A 27,748-nucleotide genomic window follows, 5' to 3' on the forward strand; every position below is an offset into this window, starting at 1 on the left:
TGCTGCGTCACTTATTACCTTCTCATCTATCCAATCATGTTCTAATACTAGAAGTATAAAGGACCCGTACTTACACTTGTCTGAGTTCGCAGATGCTGAACGCTTTCACTCACCACCATCCACCCCACCACCACCAAGATGGTTTCTTCCCTCCACCAACAAGATGGCTTCTTCCCTCCATCTTCTCTACCACCGCAGGATGGTCCCTTCCCCTCCAACCTCCCCACCACCACCAGGACGGTCCCTTCCAATACCTCACAGGGGGTCGGCTGCGCCCCTGCCTTCATCTTCAGGTAGGAAATGCTGAATCCGTACCCTCGGATTGCGAGTTACGGACGGGGCCTACGCCAAATACTTTATCGCATATATTGCTTGCTGGGTCACTAATAAATGCATGATTGTTACAATATCTATTCTCCCGAGTCTTTCTGGTAGAACTGGAAATAGAGCAAAATAACTGAGAAAAATGAGAAATAGTCCTAAGATGCCATGTCCGTAATTTACAGCAAAACATCCAGTATTAATTCAAACAGATTAATTAAAAGTAGTTATTACTCCACCACCTTCAACGTGGTTGAATGACCAATTTGCAACAGTATGGTTTTGGGAAACAGTCGTGACTAGCTACTTGATTTCTTCAACGATGCATTGTACTATGGTAGTTAAGCAGGGAGTTACGTCGTTGAACGGGAAACACACCCTAGAATAGAAATATTGCAGTAGTAGCTGGCGTTAGGAACACTCCTAGATGTGACGATTGTCTGAAGCCCGTTAAAAACACACCAATCCATTGGCTGATGGTGCTAGTACTGCCCCATGATCTGATGATGACTTCAGGTCTATGGAGAGTGAGCAGACTTTTTTTCTCTTTCTCTTGCTGGAATGCATACGCATGTCTTCAATCAATTTTGCATGTGAGGATTTGTGCCCGAGCCAAGAAACTCATGATGCTATCTCTTTCGGCCTTGAGGATATTTTATATTCTGCCGCTTTGGACGCAGCAGAGTTTGGCAGCAGTCAGACTGAAGCTCTCCCCCAAAGCAGTCAGGAGGCATGGTCTTCATTGGTTTATAAGTTGGCCAGCATGAAGCTCAGTCTAGACTAGACAATCATGTTATAGCTGGCCGTACAGCAAGTCTACTCTTGAGGTTTTGGAAGCAGCCTTTCTCAATGCATGTGACAAACCCTGCTACTTCTGACCTCGCCACAATTTCTGGTTTAGTAGAACAGGGGTTTTCAGAAATGACAGCAGTCGAGGAGATTCTAGTTTCCCATCTCTGACCGTCTTGGTTAGGAAACAGAGGTGAGGCCCCCACATGGAAAAATTGTGTTGAACCACTGAAGCGCATTCTCTTTTCTCCTCACTGCCATCAATAATCTGTTCTGTCAGCTCCACTGCATCTGGCACTTCGGACAACAGCAGACCATCTGTGTACGAGTTACAACGATCTACTCATTTGTGGTCCACGCATAAAGGCTTTTGGAACACACAAGTTATGCCTCGGCACACATGTCGATGACATTGTGCTTTCGGCAAATGGTGTCCCAATGGTACATGCTGGGGCCCCTATACGTTGAGTAAGATTGTGTCTCCCCTGCTGCTCAGTCATTTCAGTGTCTTGGCCAGGAAGTAGTGTTGTGTCTTTTGTGAACGTTGTTTTCTTGTCTTTTATTTTGAAATTTGTCTTGGAATCACAGGACTTGGAATCACAAGAGTCATGGTAGGGAGGTCCAATATACATATATAAAGTACCAAGCTCAAGCGGTTGTGGAGCTTGGTCCAGCATTGAACTTCCCTACCACTTATTATGTTTTTTTTTTTTTTTTTTTTTTTTTTTTTACCTTGCTTTTATGTAATAGCTGTAAGTGCATGTACTGTAAACAAGTCCACACTAAAGAGAGTTAATCTCTCCAACATATAACAACTGCCTTAAATGCACAATTTGTCATACTGTCACTGTTTCTAGGAAGCAGCTACGTCACCATTTTAGACATTTGCATAATGCCGCCTGCTGGCTACTTTGTCAAGTTCAGTATTCAGTATCGCCAACAAACACAAAGTTATAAGACTAGAGATTATCACTGCCACTGTTTATTTTTTTATATTTTTTTTCTACTGCAAGGGCAAAACATAATTACATGGACTTTCACAAAGGCAGAGGAATTTAAGAATCAGTAATTAAAATGTATTTTTAAAACTATTCCTCAGCAGTACAAACACAGCCTTTCATTCACACAATTTGTTGCTAATGATTGCTTCCTGAACCTTGCAGTTCGATGCCATGATGTACTGTAGAGAAATGAGACAGTTATAACATCACATCTGAAATGTAAGAGAGGTATGAATTTAAGAAAGAAAAAAAAGTAAAACACAGTAAAACGTCCTGCTAAGTCAATGCTTGTGAAGGTGGTTTGGGTCAATCAGCTTGTTCTTCTTGACTGTCATTATTGGACTCATGGCTCAAACTGATAAAACAGGCGCCATAGTTAGCGTAGTTACAGTGGTATTTACAGCACCACACGCTCTAAGTGCTAGACTAATCACAGCAGACAGGGGCCGAAAGAGTAATCAGAGCAGAAAACAGCTTTTCAGAAGCCGGGTTTTAAAGAAGAAGGGTTTTAAAACAGAGCGTTTAGACAGAGGGTGAAAAACACTGAAGTATTTTAATTAGTAAAAAGGCCATTCAGCTAAATCTGGATCCTGCATCCTAGAATTTAATAATGTATTAAAGTAAATTAAATTAATTAACCTTTTAAGCCCTGAAGGCATTTTTTGATTTCTGAGTGACATACACAAAAGTAAAGACTCATAACTACGAAACTAGCAAGGAGAGTCAAAAGGTAGGTATAGTTTGATGGAAAACTTTTTAAATATTTAGATGGAAAAATCATTACATTTGGACATTCTCATGCTGAGAAACTGATAAAAGACAAAACATAAAGTGTGCTAAAGGGAAATTTTACATATCTTTCTTATTTGGCATGCCATAACTCATGCCATAAGGATAATTATTTACATGTGAGCTGCATCTAGATCAGCATAAAGTAATCAAAATTTACAGCATTTGGAACCAAGGTAGCCTTTTTGTTTAGCCTTTGACAAAATGGATTATGTTGATTTTGGCCTCATTTCAATCGGGAGCATCCACTGTAAGTAATGATGTGCCATTTTCTACAATATGTGCATGTTTTATGAAGTTACAAGCGTAAATGCCATGTGAAAGCTACATTTGATTTTACTTAGCTACATGTGTGCCAGTGGAGTTTTATGTGTGTTAACTCCATGAGAGAAAATATATTTAGATCTAAGTGACGGATTATGGTGAGTTGGGCTCTTTTTAATCGAGATAATCTGCTGTAAATAATGGGTGATTCTCCACAATCAGAGCACGTTTCATGAAGTTACGAGCGAAAACGTGACTTTAATGCAGCATCCGTATATTATCAACATATGCGTCTTGCTGGGCTTCATGTAGAAAAACTAGCTCAAATTTCAAAGCCCAAAACAATTATGCTTATTGTATTCTACTCTGTAGGACCTTTCAAATGATATATGACACATGCCAATCTGAGCTGAATGATGTTTTTGACATATTACAGTTCATAGTACAAAAAAGTGTGGGAGGAGGTTGGGTGTATAGGGTTAATACAATTAATTATAATATTTCTAATTACTTTTTTTTCCCAGAAAGTAGGAGGAGCCCATAGATCAAAAACAAATTTTTAAAACTTACGACTTACAATATCATATAGATGACCTCATAACTTGACTGCCACTGAAGTACTGTTAGGCCTTACGTACTGTTGTTCTCATGTTGATGTTTGGATTGTGCGTCATTGGAGTTCTCAGCATTAACTTACAATACTGATGCTGCTACAATACCTGCATCTTTCTGCTGTGACCTATAGTGGGTGGATGGATTTGTGTGGCAGCTCCTTTATTATTGTACCTGTTTTAGAGTTACATCCAGTTATACATCATGGCAGATATTCGTTTTATAGCTCTCCTTGGGGCTAAGTCGCAGTTCATTTCTCCATGCATGACATTTTCTCAAGACATACACAGAGCAGCCAACAGCTGTGATGGAGTGGGAGTTGCACAGAAATTCCTAGAAACACAGAATGCATAATCTTGGCCATCTATTTATTGTGACCTGCATTATGTTTTGCAAACATCTGCACTGTTTCTACTAGCACCTCACCTTTCCAATTAGAGTTGCAGGAAAAATGTGTATGCTGCAACTTTTGGGCTTCCTGTTTACACTAATTATGATGCATTTCATGCCCTTTTGAGGTGATTTCCAATTCCCATGTCAACTATAATGAACAAAGCTTTGTTACAATTTTCTCAATTCACCATTTTCTCACAACTATAAACACAATCTCAGAACTACACACCAACTTAAACAAATCTCAAACTGTCACGTCAAACACAATTATTTTAGCCAAAAACACATTTGTCAGAATTACACACAAAACCTAACAAATTCATAGACTAGTTTCTAGTGAGATCACACTAGTGAGATCAATTCATAATACTGTAACAAAAAAACTCTTATTGGGATTCAGTAATTATTTTTGCAGCTCAATGTCTATTATAGTTGGATTATAGTTATAGTTGGAAAAAGTCTATATGATGAGAATTTCTGTCCCTGCAAAAGTAATAAAACATAACTAGGGCCTTATTTTAACGATCTAATCGCATGGTATAAAGCGCACAGCGTAAGTCAACTTAGGGCGTGTCTGAATCCACTTAAACTAGTTTGAATAGTTAAAAATGGTCGGCGCATGGTCTAAAATGGTTGTCCCTGATCTTTTAATGAGTAATGGGTGTGTTTTGGACGTAACGTGCAAAAAAAACAATCAGAGTCTCATCTCCCATTCCCTTTAAAAGGCAGTTGTGTTCGCGCCATGGCGGATTCGCTAGTTACAAGGCGGAATTTGCAAGCGGAAAAAATTAAAGCTTCTCTAGTGAGAAAACGGATCTGCTCGTGCGCAAGGTTAAAGCCATTTGGTACGCAGTGTGTGGACCCGCCTATAGGCGCATATTACTAGCGTGCTCTTTAAATAACAAAATATTCCGGCATTGACTTTAGATCAGGTTTCAGTTGGTCAATGGCACAGTGTATTTCAGTTTCCTCAAAATAGCAACGCGCCAACAATGTGCCTGAACACACCTCGTTTTCAGACCAGCAGCCCATGGGTGCACAGATGGGCGCAAATGCATTTGCTATTTAAACAACGTGGCGCAGGACGTGAAAATTATAACTGCGTCGGGCTGAAACTAGCAAAAAACACTTGCAGCCTGGTGCTGCATTGCGCTGAAATCTTGCATGCTCTGAGCCTAACACCTACTAGTAAGGTTGGAACTGAAAAAATTAAGCCAGCTCTTTATTATCTATTTTGTGTGCAATATCCATCAGATGGTGCATGAATAGACTTCTGGGAGTCCCGTCAGAGGATGACCTGGCTACCTGGACCCCAATAACTATTTTTGCAAAATGACTTGCTGTGCATTCAGTATACATTCATCAATATGTGCTCTCAGGGAAATGAACCCATGACCTTGGCATTGCTATAGGTAATGTTAGAGTATAGCTGATGCTCTCAGCACACACTGTGTTCCCACAAACCTCTGTGGAGTTTACTTGAAAGAAAGTAAAACTTGTGAAAAACTTCGACAGAGCTTGTGAAAGAAAAAGGTAAAACCAATTAGGCAAAGGTTCATAGGATTCTCCCAGGATTTGAAGTTATAGACACATAATGCTCACTGACAGGACGTCAATACATGTCAATACAGAATGCCATTTCACCAAAGGAAAAAAGAAAGAAAGAAAGAAAGAAAGAAAGAAAGAAAGAAAGAAAGAAAGAAAGAAAGAAAGAAAGAAAGAAAGAAAGAAAGAAAGAAAGAAAGAAAGAAAGAAAGAAAGAAAGAAAGAAAGAAAGAAGCATTTCCCAGTTGAGAAACCATGGACTTGGACATCACATTGCAGTTCTGCAAGCTCTCATGGTAGAAACCATTAAAAAAAAACTAAAAACATTAGCTCTTCTCTACAATGCAGCCAATGTGCTGGAGTTCACAAGAGCACAATTAGCAAGTGTACACATGCCCTTTTCTGATCTCCTCTAGCTCTCAGCTTTCTATCTTTCTGCTTTAATGACAGCAGCCAATGGGCCATGCGTAACAGTAGACGCTGGAGGATTACTGCTGGATTTCCACTGATTTCCCAGTGTACACCGCATATATAGAGTCACAATTAGATTTGATTAGGCCTTTTCTGCTCATGGCGCTGTGTAGCATGAATGCTGACTGGCTCTCTTTATCTCTTGGCTTTATGGAGATGAAGGTCATCCTAATTAAGGTAACGGTGGAGTACGGCTGGCTTTCTACACACACACTGTGCTCAAACCAAAAATGTGTTTCTACTAGAAAAAAAAAAAAGAACCCTTAGAATTTGATATGAATTGGTCATGATTGTCAATCAAACTGATCAAGATTGTAATGCTATGACATTTGTTTAAACAGTGTTATTTGCTTGAGTCAATTTGTTGACTTGTTGTCTAATACTTGAAACTATTTATGCTTATCTTTATATTCTTACTTTTTTCTGATGGAAGTCAATTGTCAATCAAGAAATGATTATTTAATATTACTGATCAGAACTCATCCTAAGGCATCTCATAAGGGAAACATTGCTGTTGTGACCTTTTATACGCCACCTCCGTACAGCAGATATGTCAATACTTTTGCAAACATCAAACTTGGAGTGTCACAGTCAGTCATAAGACATGCGAAAGACAATACGATTTGATACCATTGATGTCAAACCTATCTCAAAACGTCATGGCGAGTTTTGATGTGTGCAAGATTCCATGGCTATGGGGAAAAGGATAATTATCGGTAATTATCAGGGTTATGACTGTAACCCTTGTTCCCTGAGAAGGGAACTAGATGCTGCGTCGAAGGCGGCACTTTGGGGAACGTCTCCATCGTCTAAAGCACGTGTGGAACTAGTCCAATCTCTGCTCTTTTCAGAAGAGGCGAGGGCAGCCTGTGCACCTCATACGCTGAAGAAATAGCCTCCACAATCCACCATCCGTCTGCTTAGAAGCAGGGGGGAACAAGGGGAACCCTTCTTAGGTGACTCAAAACACACGGATAGCTGGTCCGAATTTCTCCCACCTGAGGACCTATGTACATAGGCCTCCAAGGCCCAGACAGGAAATAGTAGGTATAGCCTTTCCTGGTCAGCTGACAAGTGGTGGAGGATAAAAGGCCTGCAGGATAACTGACCATGCAGTGACCATTAGATGAAACCTTGGGCACATAGCCTGGCCTAGGGTGGAGAATGGAGCGAAGGAGCGAACTCGAGGCAAGAGGGAGCAACAGAAAGAGCCTTGCAGGTCCCCCATTCTTTTGAGGGACGTAATGGCTAGCAGGAAGGCCACTATGAAAGCAAGAAACTTGTCCGCCACTTCGTCAATTGGGTTCAAAGTGTGCCAGGGATAACCCCTCAAGAACCACTGCCAGGTCCCATACAGGATGAGGAGGTCCCACTTGCTGCCAGGTCCCACTTGCTGAAGAGCAGAAGCTAACACTGTTGTGTGCAGGTGTTTCTTTGTAGCTTCCATGTACGCCGTCACATGTGACGTCATGACGCAACACCAATCAAAATTGGACTAGTTCCACACGTGCTTCAGACACTATCGCGCTTGAGGCGTTCCCCAAAGAGTCGTTTTCGACGCAACGCGAGTTCCCTCAAAAAGAAACTCTACATACATTTTGGTATTTTCCACACACTATCAATTGACTCTAGAAATTGGGAATATAGCACACACATTGTATGCTGTACTTTTATCCCACACAGTTTTTGAATGTCCTAACTACAATAGGTAGTCAACCAGAATGCCTATTACCGCCACGCTAGCTGGCGTGGCAAAGTCACTGCGGCAAAAATAAACCAGTCACATTTCAAAGTCGTTGCAAAATGACCGCCAGGTGGCGCAAAGGACATTTGCAAAACTGCAGCAATTGCCGCATTTTGAAACGTAAGTGAGGCTAATGTCAATTAACAAATAAGGATGAAATACTACAACTATGGCAATTTCCAAATAAGCCTTCAATAAACATGAAAAATAAAACAAAGGAGCTATTGACATTTGCTGTACAATAATGAAACAACCTAAGATTTGGTGGAGTTGAAACTGCATGTTATAAAGTAATAATTTTATTATTAAATAAAGAAAGAAAATAAAAAATAAAGCTGATTATTTTTACTATTCTATTGAGGAATGAGACAAATGAAGAGTGCTTCTCCCTCGTGTGCGCGCACACACTGACTGCTGAACAACCGCACTTCTGAGCTTTCTAGTAAATTTGTGGTCGAGTGGTATAACTTAGGTGTCAATCATTTAGATGACACAGGTTCAAATCCCGAACAAACATGGTCTTCTGTATTTTTTTTAATTATTACTAATGGAGAGAGATTTGTCTAGGTCTAAAACTCTGTTACACCATATATTTTTGTTATATTTTTTTATATATAAAATAAAATTACCATGCATTTCCATTTTACACTAAGGACCAAATATTATCCAACAGAATGACTGAATTTACAGTTCTATAGTAATTCCACTCGTATTTTTTTCAAAAGCAGTTCTGTTAAAAATAGGAAAAAAAAGAAGAAGAAAAAAATAAACTTTATGGGGTTCCCTATACAGAAAGAGTAAAAAAAAAAAAAAGGTTGTAAGCAAGGTGCAATTTGCCAGGGGGGACGGGGATTTCCTTCTGGTCTAAATATCCCTGCTTTTACTGAATTATTTGTATTCCCCTCCACCCCTCCACAGTAATCAATGCTATACTTCACCAATAGACCATATAAAATATATAAGATAAAGATATGCAACACACACGTTTAAACAACAAACAATAAAATCAGAACCAGCACTTCTGCTCCTGTATTGAGAGATAACATGTAACGCGTTTCAGTTACAATCTTGGTTCCAGTGGCCTTAATGCATGCATGGCTTTTCAAAATGTCACAAAGCGTTTTGGGATCGTTTTGAATGAAATATTGAAGTTTATAATTAAGTATTAGGTAGGCTTGAGTCATCTGGAGATGAAGACTCGGCTGTGCTGCCTCTTTCGGGGGTGCCAGCATTGCCCGAGTCTGATCCAGAACTGACTGCCATGCTTTCCCGGGCAGCCGCGAGCATCGAGCTTGTGTGGAACCCTCCACCATGTCCCGAGCGCTCAGGGCTTGATGATCGGGCCGCGCCGTGGAAGTAGTCGCAGGAAGGCGCCCCAGCCCATACCAGCCCCACAGCCTGCCGCAGCTCAGAGATGGCTTGCAGTTCTTTCCAGAAAGTGGTTGCAGGACCTCTTCTTCCAAAGAACTGACATTCCCATCTCTGAGCCCTCAGAGGCCGCGGATGGCAGTGTGTGACGTCTGCCTCGCCACTCTCGTCCCCCTCTGTCGCCAGAGCCCTGTCAGAGCAGGCCACCGCGGAACACTCATCCTTCCCTGGCCTCCTAAGTCAGGACGCGGCATATTACCGTGCCTCCACACCAGGACGCTCTGCCTCCCACGTCTGGGCCAGTTATTCCACCTCGCTGCCCCATCGTGGGTACGTCTGTGGTTCACATGACCCCGCTGGTTCGCAAAGGTGAGATCGAGACTGTTCCTCCAGCTGAAATGAAGTCCGGCTTCTACAACCCCTACTTCATTGTACCCAAGAAGAGCGGTGGGTTATGGCCAGTCCTGTACCTGCGCATCTTGTTCCGAACCCTTCACAGACTTCCGTTCAAGATGTTGACAGCCTAACACATTTTCGAATGTGTTCGTCCGTTGGATTTGTTTGCAGCGATCGACCTGAAGGACGTGTACTTTCATGTCTCCATTCTTCCTCGACACAGACCGTTTATTCGGTTTGCTTTCGAGGCTCAGGCATACCAGTACACGGTTCTCCCATTCTGGTTAGCCCTGTCTCTTTGCATCTTCACGAAAGTCTTTGAGGCAGCCCTTGTGCCACTCTGGCAACACGGGTTTCGCATCCTGAACTATCTCGACGACTGGCTGCTCCTAGCTCACTCTCGAGACCAGGTTTGCGAACACAGGGATCTGGTGCTCCGGCACCTTGCCTGTTTGGGCCTTCGGGTCAACTGGGAAAAGGAACTGTGCACTAGGAACTGTGTCAACTTGCATTGGCCTCCATCAAATGGGTAGGGGACCTGCAGGCATTTTCGGTCGACGAAGCGTGCCTAGAATTCGGGCGGGCTAATTCTCACGTGATCCTGAGACCCAGGCCTGGATACGTGCCCAAGGTTCCCACCACACCCTAACGTTTAGCCTACTTTGCTTAAATTTGATGCAATAAAAGAAGCCTACATTTGTTTCAATTCTAAATTTGTACTGTAATTTCAGTATTGGGATTATGAATTTGTTTAACTACAATGTTTCACTTGAATTTATCTTCTGGTCAGTGAGCCACGCCAGAGAATAAACTGACACTTTTAAAAGTCTGTGATTTTAGCGCCTCTTAGCGGTAAAAGGCAGCAAATACACACCCCAAACAAAAGTATTATTCTGGTTGAGCACCAACTGTAGGGCTTGACATTAACACCCGCTAAATGTGGGTGGATGTCAGCAATGGCGTGTAACGCAGTCACTCCTACTAGTCAAGTTGGCGGGTTGAATTTTATATATAATATACAGCATGCATTTTTTTTTATTTTTGTCTTTTAAAAAACGCATTTGAAATAAGAAACTAAGTGCAATGTAGTGTTGTTAAAATTGATTTTTCGATACATATCGATACTGAAATATCTGAAACGCTTCCAATACTAATTTTCCACAGATAGCAGCTGCGCTTTCTCGCTCTCTCATCTCTCTGACGGCAACATCCCTTCACTCACTCGTTTCATTTGCATGTTGCAACCTCATGCTAAATGCTTTTTTTTTTTTTTTACATCAATATGCACTTCATACCTCTTAATGAAAAAGCAAAAAACATATTTTTGATAACATATTTGGGATAACTGTGAAAATGCATGTCAGAGTAACAACTAAGCCTTGAGGTCAAAGGAACTGTGTCAAGACACAGATCATGGGAAGACTACAAACACAGCGGCCAGACGAAAAGCATGTTTTTTTTTCAGAAGCAGGGCTTAAGGGACTGTTCATGGTAGAAAGAAAGCTGAATGCAACAAAATACACAGATATCCTTAACTAAAATCTGGTACAGATCACTCAGGATCTCAGACTGGGCCAAAGGTTTACCTTCCAACAGGATAATGACCCTAAACACATAGTCAAGACAATGTAATAGTGGATTAGGGATGACTCTGTGAATGTTCTTGAGTGACCCAGTCAGAGCCTGGACATAAATTTAATCAAATATCTCCAGAGAAACCTAAAAATTGCTGTCCACCGACAGTCCCCATCCAACCTGACAGAGCTTAAGAGGATCTGCAAGATATAATGGCAGAAATCCAGGTGTGCAAGGCATGTCACATTATAACCAAAAAGACTTTATTCTAAAAGGCAGTAATCGCTGTTAAAAAAGTCCTTCAACTAAGTACAGAGTTAAGGGTCTGAATACTAATGCAATGTGATATATGAATCAGCTTAGAGAGTGCAGGTGGAACCCGTCCTATTTCAACCTCTCATATCTAGTGTCTGGTGTTCCCTCTGCTATTGAGGTGTGTGGTTTCATCATGCAACGATCTAAAGAGTATTGTAAGGCCTTCAAAAAAACAAACAAAAAAAACAAACAAAGGTTGTGGATGCCTATGAATCTGGCAAGGGATTTAAAAAGATCTCCAAATTATTTGAAATATATCATTCCATTGCAAGAAAAAAAAAATCAGACCTATTGAAGCAATGGGCTCTGGACAGACAGATCAAAGATAGAGTTGTTTGGGCACAGTAACAGCAGACATGTTTGGCACAGATCAAAGACAGCTTTTAAGGAGAAGTACCTCATACCAACTGTGTAGCATGGTGGTGGACATGTTATGGTTTGGGGTTGCTGCCTCAGGGACTGGACAGCTTGCATTTATTGATTCAACTATGAATTCAACATCATATCAATGAGTGCTTAAAGAGAACATACTGTAAGGCCATCTGTCCAACAGTTGAAATTGAACCAAAAGTGGACCTTTCAACAGGATAACGATCCTAAACACGCTAGCGAATCCACCAAAGAATTGCCCAAAAAGAAGCGCTTAATGGAATAGCCCAGGCAAAGCCCAGATTTGAATCCTGACATACAAGAATACCTTCAAACACCTTGCAACTGAAAGAATATTGCATTGAAGTGTGGTTAAAAAAGGCCAGATGTCAGTGACTGGTGGACAATTATGGTAAAAACGTCTATGAGAAGTTATTTCTGCTAAAGGGGGCAGTACTAGCTAGGCCAGGGATGTACTTACTTTTCCAATGGAAGAAATTCACATCTACTGATATTTCTGTTGAATAAATTATTGAAAAAGCTTTTTTTTTTTTCAAGTGGATCAACTTTATTAATAGGCACTGTTTCAAAGAGTTTGCTTGTCCAAATATGTAAAAAAAAATAGCCAACAATTTCCATGGGATGTACTTATTTTTTTCACTACACACACACACACACACACACACACACACACACACACACACACACACACACACACACACACACACACACACACACACACACACACTTCAAAAATTATGAAAAATTAGTGGAGAGAAAGTCTCACGGGACACTCACAGCTCTCGATTTCCAGTGTGCAGTTCTGCTCATCTAGTGGGTATCTGCGTAAATCCATCATGCAGGCGGCTGTGGTAGTGATCCTGTGCACATAGAGGGTATAACTATTAGTCACAAGCAACTAATTCTCTAGAATCCTGTTCTTCATAGACCACATACACATTCCTTTTTTTTTTTTTTTTTTTGCATTTTCACCCATTTCATATTTTATTCCTGTAATGCACTTTCAAGTCAAATTTTGTAAATTGTATTATGATGGTTTTAAAAAATCGGTTTCCTGAGCCCTCTAAGGGAGCATCAGTTTGGCTCACTCCAGCTGAAGGACATAGCACTTTTCAGTATTCTGAAGGGTGCAAGGCATTCTGTTTACAACTTTTACTGCCTGAATGGCAGTAAAATGAATGATTAGAAATTAAAATTTGAATGCCTGAAGCATTCTGCACAAGGTTACCTTGATAATAACAGCAATATTCATGTTTTTAGCTGTTAAGATTGTTGTGGACAAATTAATGCAAATTCAATTAAGTCATTCAAATTGATGGTATTCAAATTTAAATTAGGTGCATAAGAACAACTAAAGGTTTTAAAATCCCAAAGTAGAATAAATAAATAAACTCAAGGTTCAGAGCATGAGCCAGCTACCTGAATAACATGATTCAAAAACTCTTCGCTAACAGCTTTGCAGATCCAATCCAATTACTGGTGGATAAAATAAACCCAATGTCACATATTGCTGGGTAAAAAACAAAACAAAACAAAACAAAACGAATCCTCAGAAAATGTTCATGTTCACTCAGGAATATGTGACATTAGTGTTGAGTGCAAGACATTTTTTTCAGTTGCATTTTTGAGTACTAAATTGTGCTTTATTTATAGCTGTGTAGAGAACTACTCTAAATTAATTCAACCATGTCACTACACTTCATTTTGATTTCATGACTGTTATGTCTAAAAACTGTGGACTGTTATGTCTAAAAACTTTGTACTTTTAGTGAATTAAATAGTTCCTGTCTTCCTCTTCAAAATAGAAAGTATCTAAAGAGGGTTTGAACTAAGTTCAGCACTGCAAACATTTACTGCAGTGGTAGGTGCAAGATAAATCCTCCTGCAGGGAAGGATAGATGAGCGAAAATCCGTGTCCTAGTTTCCAGTCATACCAGAATCACCTTGCCTCCATGTCATAGCAAAGTGGGAATACCAAAGAAAAGAGGGCAAGCAAGAGGGGTATTAGTATCTGCTTTGATGTATACGCTACAGTATATTACACTTAATAGTCCAGGAGCATCTGACAAAGACTTGCCTTCAGCTTCTAGTAGGGGGCTTGTCTATTTCTCCCTTTAGGTTTCATTAAAGATGCTGATAAATCTGAAACTTCCCAAGAGACAAAAACGAATATCAAAGCAGTAAAAGGGCCAATCTAACCAGTGTCAGATCATTGTCCAGCCTGGTCACTTTGGCTGCTGAAAACTGAACTCAGACCAAATTAATTCCCCTAACATCATTTAGTAATTCAAACATAGAAGCAAAGAGATACAATTCTTCTGAGTTATAAAGGTTCATGTGGAATGTTATTAATATTGAAAAGCTATTATTTTGTTTATTTAATTTTTAATAAAGTATGTTCTGACTCTGGATGGTGAGATATCCATTTTGGAAAGGAAACAGCAATGAGAGGCATCTGGCCATGTCTAGGGCTGTACTCTTTCACCTTTCAAAGTTACAACCTGCCAAAATCAGTCAAGCAGAGTAAGGGCCCTGGGTGTGTTAGCTGACTGGCAAGCCTCGGTGAGAACAAAGAGGAAAAAGAATGATATGAATTCCTCAGGGAGAGCTTGTTCAGTTTGCTAAATTTGCTATCAGGACTGGCAGCTGTTGTTAAGGTAGAAAATGGTGTTTGTGAGAGTGGTTCAAGGTAAGAACTATACTCCAACATCAGTCTAAGTACCATCATGTTCTCTGCAATTAGGCTAGACGTGTCAAATCTCTCTGAAATCACAATATTTACTCTCATATATATTAATAATTATGTAATTATTCAAGAAAGAGTTTTCTGTGGAAGGTAGAGGCATGCAGTAAAGAAAGGCATGCAATAAATAATATCGTTGAACAATATTCGTTTACTCTTGCATTGACAAGAGACCATACCGTTTGAATTGATTAATTCTAGTCAATTACAAGGCATTTTCACCCATGTCATTTTTTTTTTCTGTAAAACATGAAAAACATTTTAATTAGTTTACATTTTGTTATATAAAAAAATAAAAATAAAATAAAAAATAACATACAGAGAATGTTCCTAGAATGTTCTTATTTGGTTCCCAAGAAAATAACCAAATGGGAACCATATGGGAACATTAGGGGGAACATTCTTTGTTTGATGGGCTATTACAATTTATTTCTGGACATTTATTTATTTTTTGTGCGTGAATTTGTTATTGTTCATATTGTTACAGTGTAATTACACATTTAAGTACTAAGTAATAATAATTAACCAGGTATAGGGTTAAGTTTAGGATTAGGGTTTGGTTAAGGGTTAAGTGCATTAATATGTTATTACTATAGTAACTACAGTACATGTAACGTGTAACAAGGACGCTGTAAAATGAAGTGTTACCTAAATTTCTGATTTAGCCTTGTATTAGCAAAAAAAAAAAAATCATATTTTAAACTAATTATTGTGATAATTTTTCTCCAAATCCCAAAGTGTGTGACTCAGATCTGTTTTTTTTTTTTTTTTATGTGAACAGCACAAAACACATGGAATAAATTTTTTTTTAGATTCTGATTTGGGCCATTTACATATGTGAAATTAAATCAGATACAAGTCGGATGTTTTGCAACGAGATCTCAGTCTGAACGGTCATATTGGATTTCATGCGACTTTTACGTCACTCTAGATCGACATTCGTTGTGATGGGAGTCACTCCAAAGATTTTGGGCCTATCCAAATACCCACACTTGCATTCTTGGCCACTTGAGAGCGCGTGCACGCAACAGAAAGTAAGACCACCAAAACTCTGTGCCCTTAACGCACACTAAACCCACACTATCCGAAATGGTACTTGAGGCAAAGAGTATCCCATCATGCATCATGTTCAGAAACTCACGTGCCCCAAAATCATAAGATGTCGAGGGAAACATTCCAGTGTAAGTTAAATTAATTAGATATTACATATAATTTTATAGTAAAACATAAAGTGTTGTAAATTTTTTTGGAGCGAAGAGCATGAGTATGTGTATTTTGAACATTTGCAACTGCTTTTTAACACTTAATTAGAAGCACCGCAATTACTAAATTGTGTCATCTGGTACATAGGGACTACTGAACAGACATTTAGGGGGGGGTTTTTTTGCGTTTTTTTTTTTGCGTTTTTTTACAACACTATGGGCTAGATTTACAAAACACACAAATTAGTGTGAAAGCACAAAACCAAAAAGTGGAAAGTTCTGCGCGTGATCTACTGACGCCGCGCAAATTAAAGAACACAGACGCAGCCGGATCATTTACATAATGCAAATTAGCGTCTAGTGTAAGATATGCTTTTTTCTGGATGGTAAATAATGGCACAAATAAATTGACTAGCGCAAACCTTAGTAAATCACCTTGCATGATTCCTTTAAATACTCTCCTCCCATAAATTTTTCGTCTGAAAGAGAAACTCCTACAAATTCATATGGAACATGGTCAGTCGCAAAAATAACCGTCCACGCCTTTTCAGCGCTATTTTTTCAATGCATGTCTTTAGTAAATCCTGATAATAGTTTTTTAACGCCAAAAGAGTGTTTGCGCTGGTGCAAGCTGTTAGTAAATCTGGTTCCCTTCTCTGATAGGAATCTCGCTAGAGAGGCCAATCTACTTCGAGTGAAACTAAAACGAGCCAATGCACATTGGCATGCAATCATTTGTATCAGCTGTTCAGCCTCGCAATGCAGGTATAAAATGAGCAGCAGGTGCGATTGCATTTCAGCTTTTTGTTTCGGAGCCAAGCACTTCGATGCTCTCTTTAAACTACAAGAGTTTTGAGAACTATTACAAGCTTTTACGAAACTATTACAAAGTTTCTTTTTTGGATCTCTCCACTCTGGTGCGACTCCACTCTTTTTTCTCTCTCTTTCTCTCTCTCTCATTCTCTATTTTTTTGTTTTTGCTCTTGAGCAAACAAAAAGCTGTTCTTACAGCTGGTAAGGTGCGCGGGTGAGAGCGCTCAAAAGCCGTTTTGACGGCTGGTAAGATCAGCGAGAGAGACGAGCACAGACAGGTGCACACTCCTGTCTGTGTTTGCGTGACTGTTCCCCTGCATGTCTCAGCACCAGTGAGAGCAGTCTGGTGAAAAACGCTTATTTACAAAGATGACATTCTATCTGTGTGTTTCTGGATGCGGTCGTCACTTGGGATCGCGGGATGGTCACGATCGCTGCCTCGTGTGTCTGGGCCTTGAACATGCCGAGGCAGCTTTCATAGATGAGTAGATGTTTGATAGGGTCAGTGCTTTCCTTCTTGCAGCAAGGGTTGGAGCGAAGGCTGAACGTTGAAGTGATCTAACGATAAGGGAACGTCTCGGTTACATATGGTAACCCTCGTTCCCTGAGGGAGGGAACGGAGACGTACATCCCGTCGCCACATCTGCTGCTGCCCGCCGGGGCGGCCAGCTTATCAGGCTTGGCTCCTCAGCAAAAAACTGAAATGCAATCGCACCTGCTGCTCATTTTATACCCGCGGTGCGAGGCTGAACAGCTGATGCAAATGATTGCATGCCAATGTGTATTGGCTCGTTTTAGTTTCACTCGAAGTAGATTGGCCTCTCTAGCGAGATTCCTATCAGTCGGTCACGACGTACGTCTCCGTTCCCTCCCTCAGGGAACGAGGGTTACCATATGTAACGAAACGTTCTTAAATGTGCAGTGTGTTATTTCTCAAAATTGTTGATATTCAAAATCAACCCAAACAAACACACCCCTCTCTTCATTACTCCGCCTCCAAAGCTCACCCTCCAATCCTAACCGCCCAGCTCCAAGTTAGTCTCGAACCCCGATCACTGGCATGAGAGGCGAGTCCACTAACAAGGACTCTAAACTGTAAACACTGCATTCTCTAGCAGTCATCAGCCTGCACAACTCTCACTAACTGGCCTCTGTTACACACTCAATGCAAGAGTGGATGTCTATTTATCGTAGCAGAAGCGCAACAAAATAATGCTTCACGAAAAATAAAGCTAAGATGATGAACAAACTACAAAGAAGAACAAAAAAATGAACATACAGATCGTTGTTAGTTGCCAGACAAACAAACAATGACAGTCAAAACCAGTGTTACTCACGTTTGGAGCGAATAAAAGCAACCACCGCATTTGTTTTCAGGTCTGTTATCCATCGCTGGAAAGCTTTTCTAAATTTAGCGTGGGTCCTAAAGCTCTTTCCTGATCATAACCCTTCATTTCCCAGTGATATTCTTACGAGCTTTTCTCTTTTGCAAGGTCTCTCAGCTCTCTCTCTTTCTACAGTCTTTCTTCAAATCTCCCTCTTGCTTATTTTCTCTCCTCCACCGTCATAAGCCCCCTAATGCTGATTGGCTACACGTTCGTTGTTGTGTCTTGTTGTCTGTCTGACCAACTTTCAAACAGCATTTTTCAAATATCGCTTCCCATCGGGTAATCAAAACTTTTCAAAACACATTCTTCACACCCACTTAAACATTTAGGCCAAATACAGGAAATACATCATGTAGGAAGACAAGTGGTCAAGTGCAGAGACCACGAGAGTGGGTATTTGAACAGGCCCTTTACACACCGGTAGTTCTTTGGTACATTATGTATGATACAATTTTCAGTGATAAACCAACTCATTCACTAACTGTTTTGTCAATAACCTTCTGTCAATCTGACTGTCTGTGGCATGGGCGGGGATACAAAAATGAGGAAAGTACAATCTATAGTTTTGAAAAAGCCCCGGAGCTGTCAAAAGTCTGCCGGATGACGCAAAACTAACAAATGGATGGAATTTCTCAGTCCAGGGTAACACAGAGAAAGAGTAAACAGACAGTGCAAAAACTACAAAGCATGTTGAAAATCTGTGAAGCTACACTTAAAATAACTAGCTGTTTTCAAGCTTTGGGGTGGACTGAAATGTGCAATAATGAAGTGCTTCAGAAAGTGTTTAGATACACTGTATGAAGGAAGAGAAAACTGGACACTTTCTATGCTACTGTATTCATGCAGTCTTTTATGAGACTTTAATTGTCACTGCATCACTGAGATAAAAACATATTCTTCTTCTTCTTCTTCTTTTAAGAAAACCCTGTTAGACAACAAAGCCATCTGTTTTACTGCAGGGCCACAACAATGCCAAAGTCAAAAGATCTTTAATTAACAGTGCAGGCAACCTGACTGTCAAATAAATAAGACAGTAACTAAATTATTACTTTCATGCGCAAAACCATATGAATGGTGTACCCAAGCTTAGTTCACACACGCACGCACATGTGTGTGTGTGTGTGTGTGTGTGTGTGTGTGTGTAAATTGTATCATAAAAGATGAATTTGACCAGAAAAACACAGAAAGTAACAGAAAAAAAACCCAGCAAACTCTGATTTACTTGAGCAAAAAGTGAAACAATATTTCATACTCAGTCTGTTGTTAATGTAGATTTATGAGGCACTTGGTAACTCGTCATATAATTTTAATAATGCATTTCTTTACTTCAGCAAGATAGTTCAACTAATGTAAGGCTAATTATACTATAATTAGTTATACATAAAGAGCATATCTCTGTCTAATTAGTAGATGCTCTCATGCATATTTATATAATCAAGCATGAGTGCATTTAATAGCTTGAGATCTTACACGTAAAGAGCCAAAAAGTGTCAGTGAAGTCAAATGCTCTTACTTGCATTTTGTTAAGAGTCAGTTGCTTTATGAAAGGACAGCACTCGCTCATGACAATGTCAGTCTACGTATACCAGTGAAATTTCATGATTCTTGATACCAACTTGTCCATGCTGAAGCATGCAATATGGACAAATTGACAGCATCTATAAAACCTAAAAATTATTACGTATTGACAGCTATAGAAACAAAATATTTACAATTGTTCATAACATACATATGTTGGTGCATATTAGACATTTAAGCTAAGCATTAAAACACAGTTTACACTATGTAAATATATACAGACTGATGGCAGAAGGTCTGGACTCCATAGCAGCTTTCATTGGCCAAGGACCGCACAGAGGCTGTTTGACTGACATGTAAAGACACCAATCACAGTTCGTTTTGTTCCACGTCATGTTTAGGGGCGTGAAAATGTAACGTCAATGTCCCTTCAATAACAGACCGTTGTGTAAAACTCTTTTTGGCATATAGAGACACTGCTCCCCGCTGTAACTTTACCTGCTGGTGTCACTGTTGGACAGTGTTACTTTAGAAAAACGAGTGATTTATACACTTTTTAATGTTACATTTTGTAATATTTGCATTGTTTTAGTCTTGTAATATGGATTATTTTGTCATCCTATTTTTTTTTTTTTTTTTTAGGAGGCACTGCCTCCATTGCCTCCTCGGAGGAAACGCCATATCTCAACCTCAATAGCAGCAAATGTGAATCTGGCATGCAGAACATGCACACAATAAATACATTGCATCAAATGCTTTTATAATGTAAGTGCATAGAACTAAGGACACCTTGTGGGACAAAAAAATAACCAGGTCCTTATATAGAGCAGTGTTTGCCAATCCTGTTCCTGGTGGCACACCAAAAGTAGACTTTTACATCAACAGTACACAACTCTGCCTAATCAAACACACCTGATTCAACTCATCAGCTCATTAGGAGACTCCAAAACCTGACATGGGTAAATCAGGCTGCTTTTACACTGCAAGTCTTAATGCACAGATCTGATCTTTTTACCAAATCAGATTTTTTCCCCCTTCACATTCTCTTTAGACATGACTGGTATCCGATATCTGTGTTTACGTTAATCCTTTTGGTGAATGCTTTACTATGCGACATGGTTGACCCTCGGGCCATGCTATTAAAATAATTTATATAATTCACATCGAGTGGCACCATGATTATTTGCCACCATGCATATCTAACTGCAGAACCACATATCACTGCAGTGTTGATGACAGCAGCCTCAGACCAGAAGTTAGGGTAATGCTTACATTACCTTTTACTATAACTAGAAGCTCTTTCTTAATGAATCCCCAACCCCACCCCACCACTAAACCTACCCTTAATGATGCTATAAGCTCCAATCCAACACCGGTCTGAGGGGCTGTTTACACGACACCGTTTTCAGCTAAAAGCGTAACACTTTTTATGCATTTCGGCCGTTAGTTTACACGACAGTGACGTTTTGTAAACGTACCCTTAAACTGCTGGTCAGGCGATGATGTCCTCAGGCTGCTGAGTTATTATTGGCCAGCATAGATAAGTTAAAAGCTGTCATGGATGTTTGCAGTGCAAAATCAGATTGAACAGACAGAGCAGATCTACGCTTTGTTAGTTCTAGAATTCTCATGTAAAATAGCGAGGTAAGATAATATTTGAAGTCATTCGAATGAATTAGCAAGAGAGAGAGAGAGAGAGAGAGAGAGATTGTGAGTGTGAATTACCTGTCTGTGTCTCTATGTAATAGTGAAGCTATGAGTTTAATTACAAAAACAGCAAAGTTATCACCTCACTGCTGAGATTTTTTTATTTATAAAAATTCACGCGCCAGAGGTTGAAAACCAGTTTCTGTGAGTGCGCAATTTCTATATATATAGTTTCCACCTTAATTAAAAAAAAGAGTTAGAGTTATAGTTATATTGCGAGGACAAACAGTCACCTCTGCTTCATAAAGTTATATTAAAAAGCTATCTTTGTGGGCAAACATGTTGCCCTCGCCTTGTGGTGACTTGGAATTCCAAGGGGAATCGGATATACATGTTTAGATGCAGGACAGATGTCCAGATATCGGATATGATTTAAAACCACAAATTCAGAAACACAAATTGTGTCAGATGTGAGTAAAGTTTTATACCAGTGTAAACAGAGCCTCAGATAAGGAGAACATCCCAAATGTACACTGTTGGTGTGTATCCAGAAACAGGGTTGGGACACACTGATATATAGGAATATATATAGGAATATACAGATTTTAGACTTGCACCACACTCCTCTATCACAAAATCTTTCTGATAACCAAAAGACTGCATTCTCACAAGCCCAAGGTGATAGAGCCTCCTGACCACAAATGTCATGCAGCAAATTGCCAGTTTTTTTTTTTTTTCTGCTCATGTCTCTGACTTCTCTTTCAAGATGAAGGGGGCTGTTTCTCAATACTGCCCGTGAGAAGTGCAGAAGTGATGTAAAGCTCAGGTGTGCGCTGGGATTTGCTTCTGTTCATGCAGCTTCAGGGTTTAAAGCAAAGCATGCTTTGGACATCTGCCTCTCTAATCCTGCATTTACACTGTTAAAATCAATAATACTTGTAAATTCACTGCATGGATGAATCTCACATTTCACCCTCATTTAAAAAGAAAGGACATGAGAAAGTATATTTTGCTTAAAGACAGATTAAAAAATCATTTGCACTTTGATTTAAAAAAAACCCCTAAATTTAAGCACTTTCATCCACAAGCTGAGCTCCCAACAATTCTTATTACTGTAATAAAAACAAAATACATTCTTATAGATTGGTGCAGTGAAGATGTCAGAATATGGGGTTTTATAATGGGGGGTTTCGATTTATGCGTAAAATAAAGCCTGTGGTAAACATACTTCACTAAACTTTGATATGTTGTACTACAATGTAAATTACACACATCCATAGTAAAAATAAGATTTTTGAAGCAGCTATGTTCATTTCTAAAAAAAAAACATATGATTTTAATAAATAACTAGATAAGACTAGATAAGTTTGGGGTGTGAGTGTGTGCAGAGTACGTTGTAGAACAAAACACTGAAGTATCACTAATTTACCTTGTTTAGTAAATCTGGGCCTTGTACTCTAAAAACAAGTCTTAAATTGTATTTAAATGTATCATTGTTACAGTGTAATAACTCAAATAAGTGCTGGGTAATATTAACTAACAACATGCATTTACTAAAGGTTTGGTTTAATGTTATTAAGGCTACTTGTGATTGTGCTTGATTTACTGTTAATACTGTAGTAAATACGTGTAACATATGTAACAAGGATGCATTAAAATAAAGTGTTACTCAGTTTTGCTCCCAATGTAAATCTATCTTGTTGTAAGGATGTTTAGATTGTTTTATTGGAGAACAGTATGAAGTTACTTCTATGGGTTTGCAGCAGAGGCAATATCTAAATCTGAAGAAATGTCAAAATGATGTCTGTAATCAGATAAAATCGGATGTGGCCCGGTCTTAACCAGAAGTTTGTCATGCATTTTCTATATTCCAAATATGCCTTGTATAATTCATAACATATATATATATTTTTTTTTTTTTACAACACAATTTCTGTAAATATTATTAAAACAATACTAAATGGTACATAAAAGGGTAGTACAAAGGCACCATTTGTGTGCAGGACAGGTGGGAAATGTCCACACCACTCTTTTGCCAAATTGTAATATTGTCTCCAATAAAAAGAAAATGTGAAATCCACAAAAAAAAAAACAGTTGAAGTTTAAACAGATACAGTGAACGAGAACAGTACATCCACTGCCGCACACAGATGATGGCAGAGAACTGATGCTAAGAATGTCCTAATAATAATATGCAACTTCCACATGCATAATTCTATGACCTTAATAACGCAGCACTTATACTAAATCTGTGTGTGATGTATCAAGTTGACATAACTTCACACACATGCTGCTTTAATAGTCTTTGCAAGAGCTTGTGAGTAAGACAAAAGAGACAAATGCCTCCACAAGTATCCATCACCTCGAGGTGCAGTGAAATGTTACAAAGGGACAATTTAAAGATTCTGTCTAGCACATGCTAAATGTGTTCGAGGTACAGCATTACAAACTGCAGAAAGAACTGGCAAATAATTGGGAAATAAATTAGTCATGAGAGAAAGACTTATTTGAGAGAATGTTTGCCACAACATTATCCTATTTTAATCTATTTAAAAATGCCCTTGATGTGGATTAAGCCAACATACACATTACAGGTAATCTCTTATGCACACATGCATCTATTTTCCCTAAAACTGTGAGTCATCTCTGTGGGCACACAGTATGGTTTATTTTAGAGACAGTGTAAATACTGCCATGACTTCAACAGATGCCAAACATTTGGGTCAAAGTCCTCTTAGTGTAAATGTCATTTCACTAGAGCTCATATGGGAACAATCTGATAATTCCATATAGAGGACGACCGATAGTGGATTTTACCGTTAACGATAGCTAGGTTGGGCCATACTTGCCGATAACCGATTAATCAACCGATAGTTTTTAAAATTGATACTGGATAAAAACAAACATAACACTCCAAGTAAAACAGTGCTGAACTTTATTATGAAAATAATTCTGTCGGCTGTATGAACATATCAGTTAGCTATCTTACGTCTCTAGCTTAAAATATGCAACTTCTCTTAATATTAAATGCTTAAAAGTGACCAGCTGGATATAAACTAATGCAAATAGAGGTAACAATTGTGACATTAAACATTCGGGTCGGACTTGAGCACAGTGTTTTAACCGCTTGAGGTAACTTACTGCTAATGTTAGCGTCCTCTCAGCCTTGAAGGCAAACAAACATACTGTTGTGCTGTTCTTTCTCTACTAATGCAGCATTTAGTCAACAAATTAATCACTTTATAATGATATGACAAAATGTACTGTATACATAGGCTACCTCTTAGCTGTCGGTGCTTTAAACACGCATCTGATGTCGGCGCTCTCCACGCAGCATGTGCTCTCAGTGCAGCACGCGAATCACGTGTCGAAATAAACAACACGAGGCATCAGCGATAGTTTTTATTACACCTCTAGAGGCCGCTCTTGTACTGCATGATGCCAGCAGGCCCTTCTCAGCTCTCTCTTACTGTGTAATGAATGACAGCGCGCGCTTCTCAGCCGCTCCAGCAACGGACGCAACCAGGAAAAACTATCGGTATGTATTTTTGCCGATAACGATAGTTCCACCAATCAACTATCGGTGCCGATATGATTATCTAAACAAAATTAAGGCTTTGCCTAGTGTTTATCCTAAATGAACACTTATGTCAGGGTCAGAGTATGTTAGTTTCATTTTGGTCCATTAGTTCCGTTCTGTGTTGGTCACATGTTCATTTCAGTTCCCTGTGCTCATGTCATTGCTGTCATGGTAATGGATTGCCTTGTGCACCTGTTGCTTGTTGAGTTTGCTATTGTCTGTGTATTGAAACTCTGTTTTATTATGTTGGTTGTCCTGTATTGTCTTTACTTTGCGTGGGGAGCTGTTGTGTGTTTCTGCTACGATGCTCCTTGTTCTGGACTATCTTCTTAGTTTCTGTTTTGTAAATATAAATAAAGTAAATATAAATATAAATATAAATGCTGCATCAAGATCCAACTCGCCTCTCCTCACCTCAACCCCGACGTGACAACTTACATACTTTTACAATGTATTCCACTACAGATTACATGCAGTAAAATGTGATCTGTAATGCATTACTCAGGGTAACAATCTAAATACTTCTCCAAATAAATCAGAGATTGAACTTCATGAGGTCAAGTTTTTTTTATATTTTATTTTTTATTTTTTTTATCAAATGTCTTAAGGTCTGATACTTGCTTCTCATTTATTAGCTCATAGTAGCCTCATTCTTATAAGTCAGATTCAACATAATAGACGATTGTTGCCTAAATGTGTTAAACATTTACTTTTTAAATTTGCATGCTAAGTAATTTGCTGTTTATGTTGCCCGGACATATGATAATACATACTGTTGCTGTAGTTCACAGCATCTAGCAGTCTGTGGATTACTTTTCTGCACCAACAACAGACTTCAGAAAATTACCTCACACCGTGGGTTCTCAACAGTGCTCAAAAAAAGGTGATTTTAAGTCTGAAGTTGAGGGCCTTGACTTATAGTTTTATATATACAAGCACAGGTTTGACTGTCACTGATAGCAGGTACATGTATCAGGTCAAATCTCACAGGAATATGAACCCAAACACAGGTTTAAATAGAAGAGCAAACATCAGGTAAGTAACAAGTTCACAGTAACTTTCTGGGATAGTATAAACATCTGAAGAAAATGCATCATTCCACTTGAAAAACACCAACGCCATAACAACCTAAAAGAATACAAAACAAGATTACATGGGAGAGTATAACTGGAAGATGATCAGATGATTAGACAGGAGTTCAAACACAGGTAATCCAGAGAACATGACTACAAACTCCTGTGTCAAACTCTGTTCCAGGAGGACCACTGTCCTGCACAGTGTCGCTCCAAACAGCTGCAAAACACCTGCCTGGAAGTTTCGAGTAATCTTAAAGACCTTGATTATCAAGTTCAGGTGTTTTTAAAAAAGTTATTTGACCCAAAAGTCATAATAACTGAATAGTTTAGATGAAATCACATCACAATCTAAGCACTAACAAGGAAAATGTGATGGGTCTTCGAGTGAATGACAGCTGATGCAGTAGGGTTACACAAAACCTGATAGAATATTCTTCAATCTGAGAACAACAAAACAGCTCAGAGAGAATAATGAGCTGAACTCCTTTGATCTTTAAAGTTTAGCACTCTAAATGGCCCCGACAATATAACTAATTTTGTAGATTTGAAACAATTGGCTAAATGCTCTTTGCTCCAGAGAAAAGAGATGAGAGGTTATGTGAAGCCAACTACCAAGCATTTGCTAAAGTCAAGTCAAGTCACCTTTATTTATATAGCACTTTTTACAATACAGATTGCATCAAAGCAGCTTCACAGTGATAACATTAAAATAATACAACAACGTTTTTTTCTAGAAGAAAACTGCGTCATCGTCCACCCTAAGTAAGTCTTTCATACATTCGTTTGTATGGACTAAGTTATTTTCATGTTTTTCTTATGTTTCATTACGGTTTCTTTTGTTCCCTATGTTTCACTGCTTGTCTGTTATTATGGTTACTGATTATGTTCACCATTAGTTTAGTTCCTTGTCACCCCTGTGTATATATTGCCCTATGTTTGTATCTTGAGTTGTTGTCGTTGTCTTTATGTGTGGATGTAAATCTGGTGCCTTTTAGCCTGTTATTATGGTTTAATAAAGTGAAAAGTTTGCATTGAGATCCATTTCTCCTCCTCCTCCTCCTTGCCTGACCCTCAATGACAATCATAGAATTCTCATTTATGGCTCATTTAAATATTTTATCTAAAATATGTTTCTACTAATATTTCATCACAAAAAAAAAAAAAAAAAAAAAAAAAAAAAGAAGATCCAAGCTGGATTCACACCCACACACCAGAGTGGATTTTATTTTTTAAATAACAGATAGCAAAGTATATCTAAGATGTATCTAAAATATTGAGATTTTTCAGTGCAGGGCTATTTGAAAACTCACTTGCTATCCTTGTTTGAATGTGTCTGTAAAGAAAAACTGAAACAAGATGCATTACGTGAAGAGTTTTAATACATTTAAAGGGCACCTATTATGCCCCTTTTCAAAAGATGTAAAATAAGTCTATGCTGTCGCCAGAGTGTGTATGTAAAATTTTAGCTCTAAATGCCCAACAGATAAAAAAAAATTTACAGCATGTTTAAATTGTCACTTTTTAAGGGCCATTATAGTGTGTATCCCTTTAAATGCAAATGAGCTGCTGCTCTCAGCACAGAGGGTGGAGCCTCACGAGCTCACGCTCAGTGTCAGACCATCTCATCTCATGGAATGATAATATCAAAACAGAAACTAGCGGTGTTCATTTCGACCCGGAGTCGGGCAATAATGCCTACAGAGCCAGAGAATATATGCTGTATGGAGATAGAACAGGTGTAGTTTAGTTTAATTATGGTTATAACGTATTTGCCATCAGCTTTGATCGACTAATAATACAAGCCTGCT

General features: G+C 39.0%; 1 protein-coding gene across 2 annotated transcripts in view; it reads right to left on the bottom strand.

The window, feature by feature from the left end:
* gabrb2b (gamma-aminobutyric acid type A receptor subunit beta2b) overlaps positions 1-27,748 on the bottom strand; it is a 113,952-nt gene that overhangs the window by 23,317 nt on the left and 62,887 nt on the right. For both annotated transcript variants that reach the window (XM_084386893.1, XM_084386894.1), the window contains exon 5: positions 12,751-12,833. In XM_084386893.1, coding sequence (XP_084243019.1) covers positions 12,751-12,833 — 83 coding nt within the window. The remainder of the gene's footprint in view (positions 1-12,750; positions 12,834-27,748) is intronic.

The sequence above is a fragment of the Rutilus rutilus genome (genome assembly GCF_951802725.1).
Source record: "Rutilus rutilus genome assembly, chromosome: 18".
NCBI lineage: Eukaryota > Metazoa > Chordata > Actinopteri > Cypriniformes > Leuciscidae > Rutilus > Rutilus rutilus.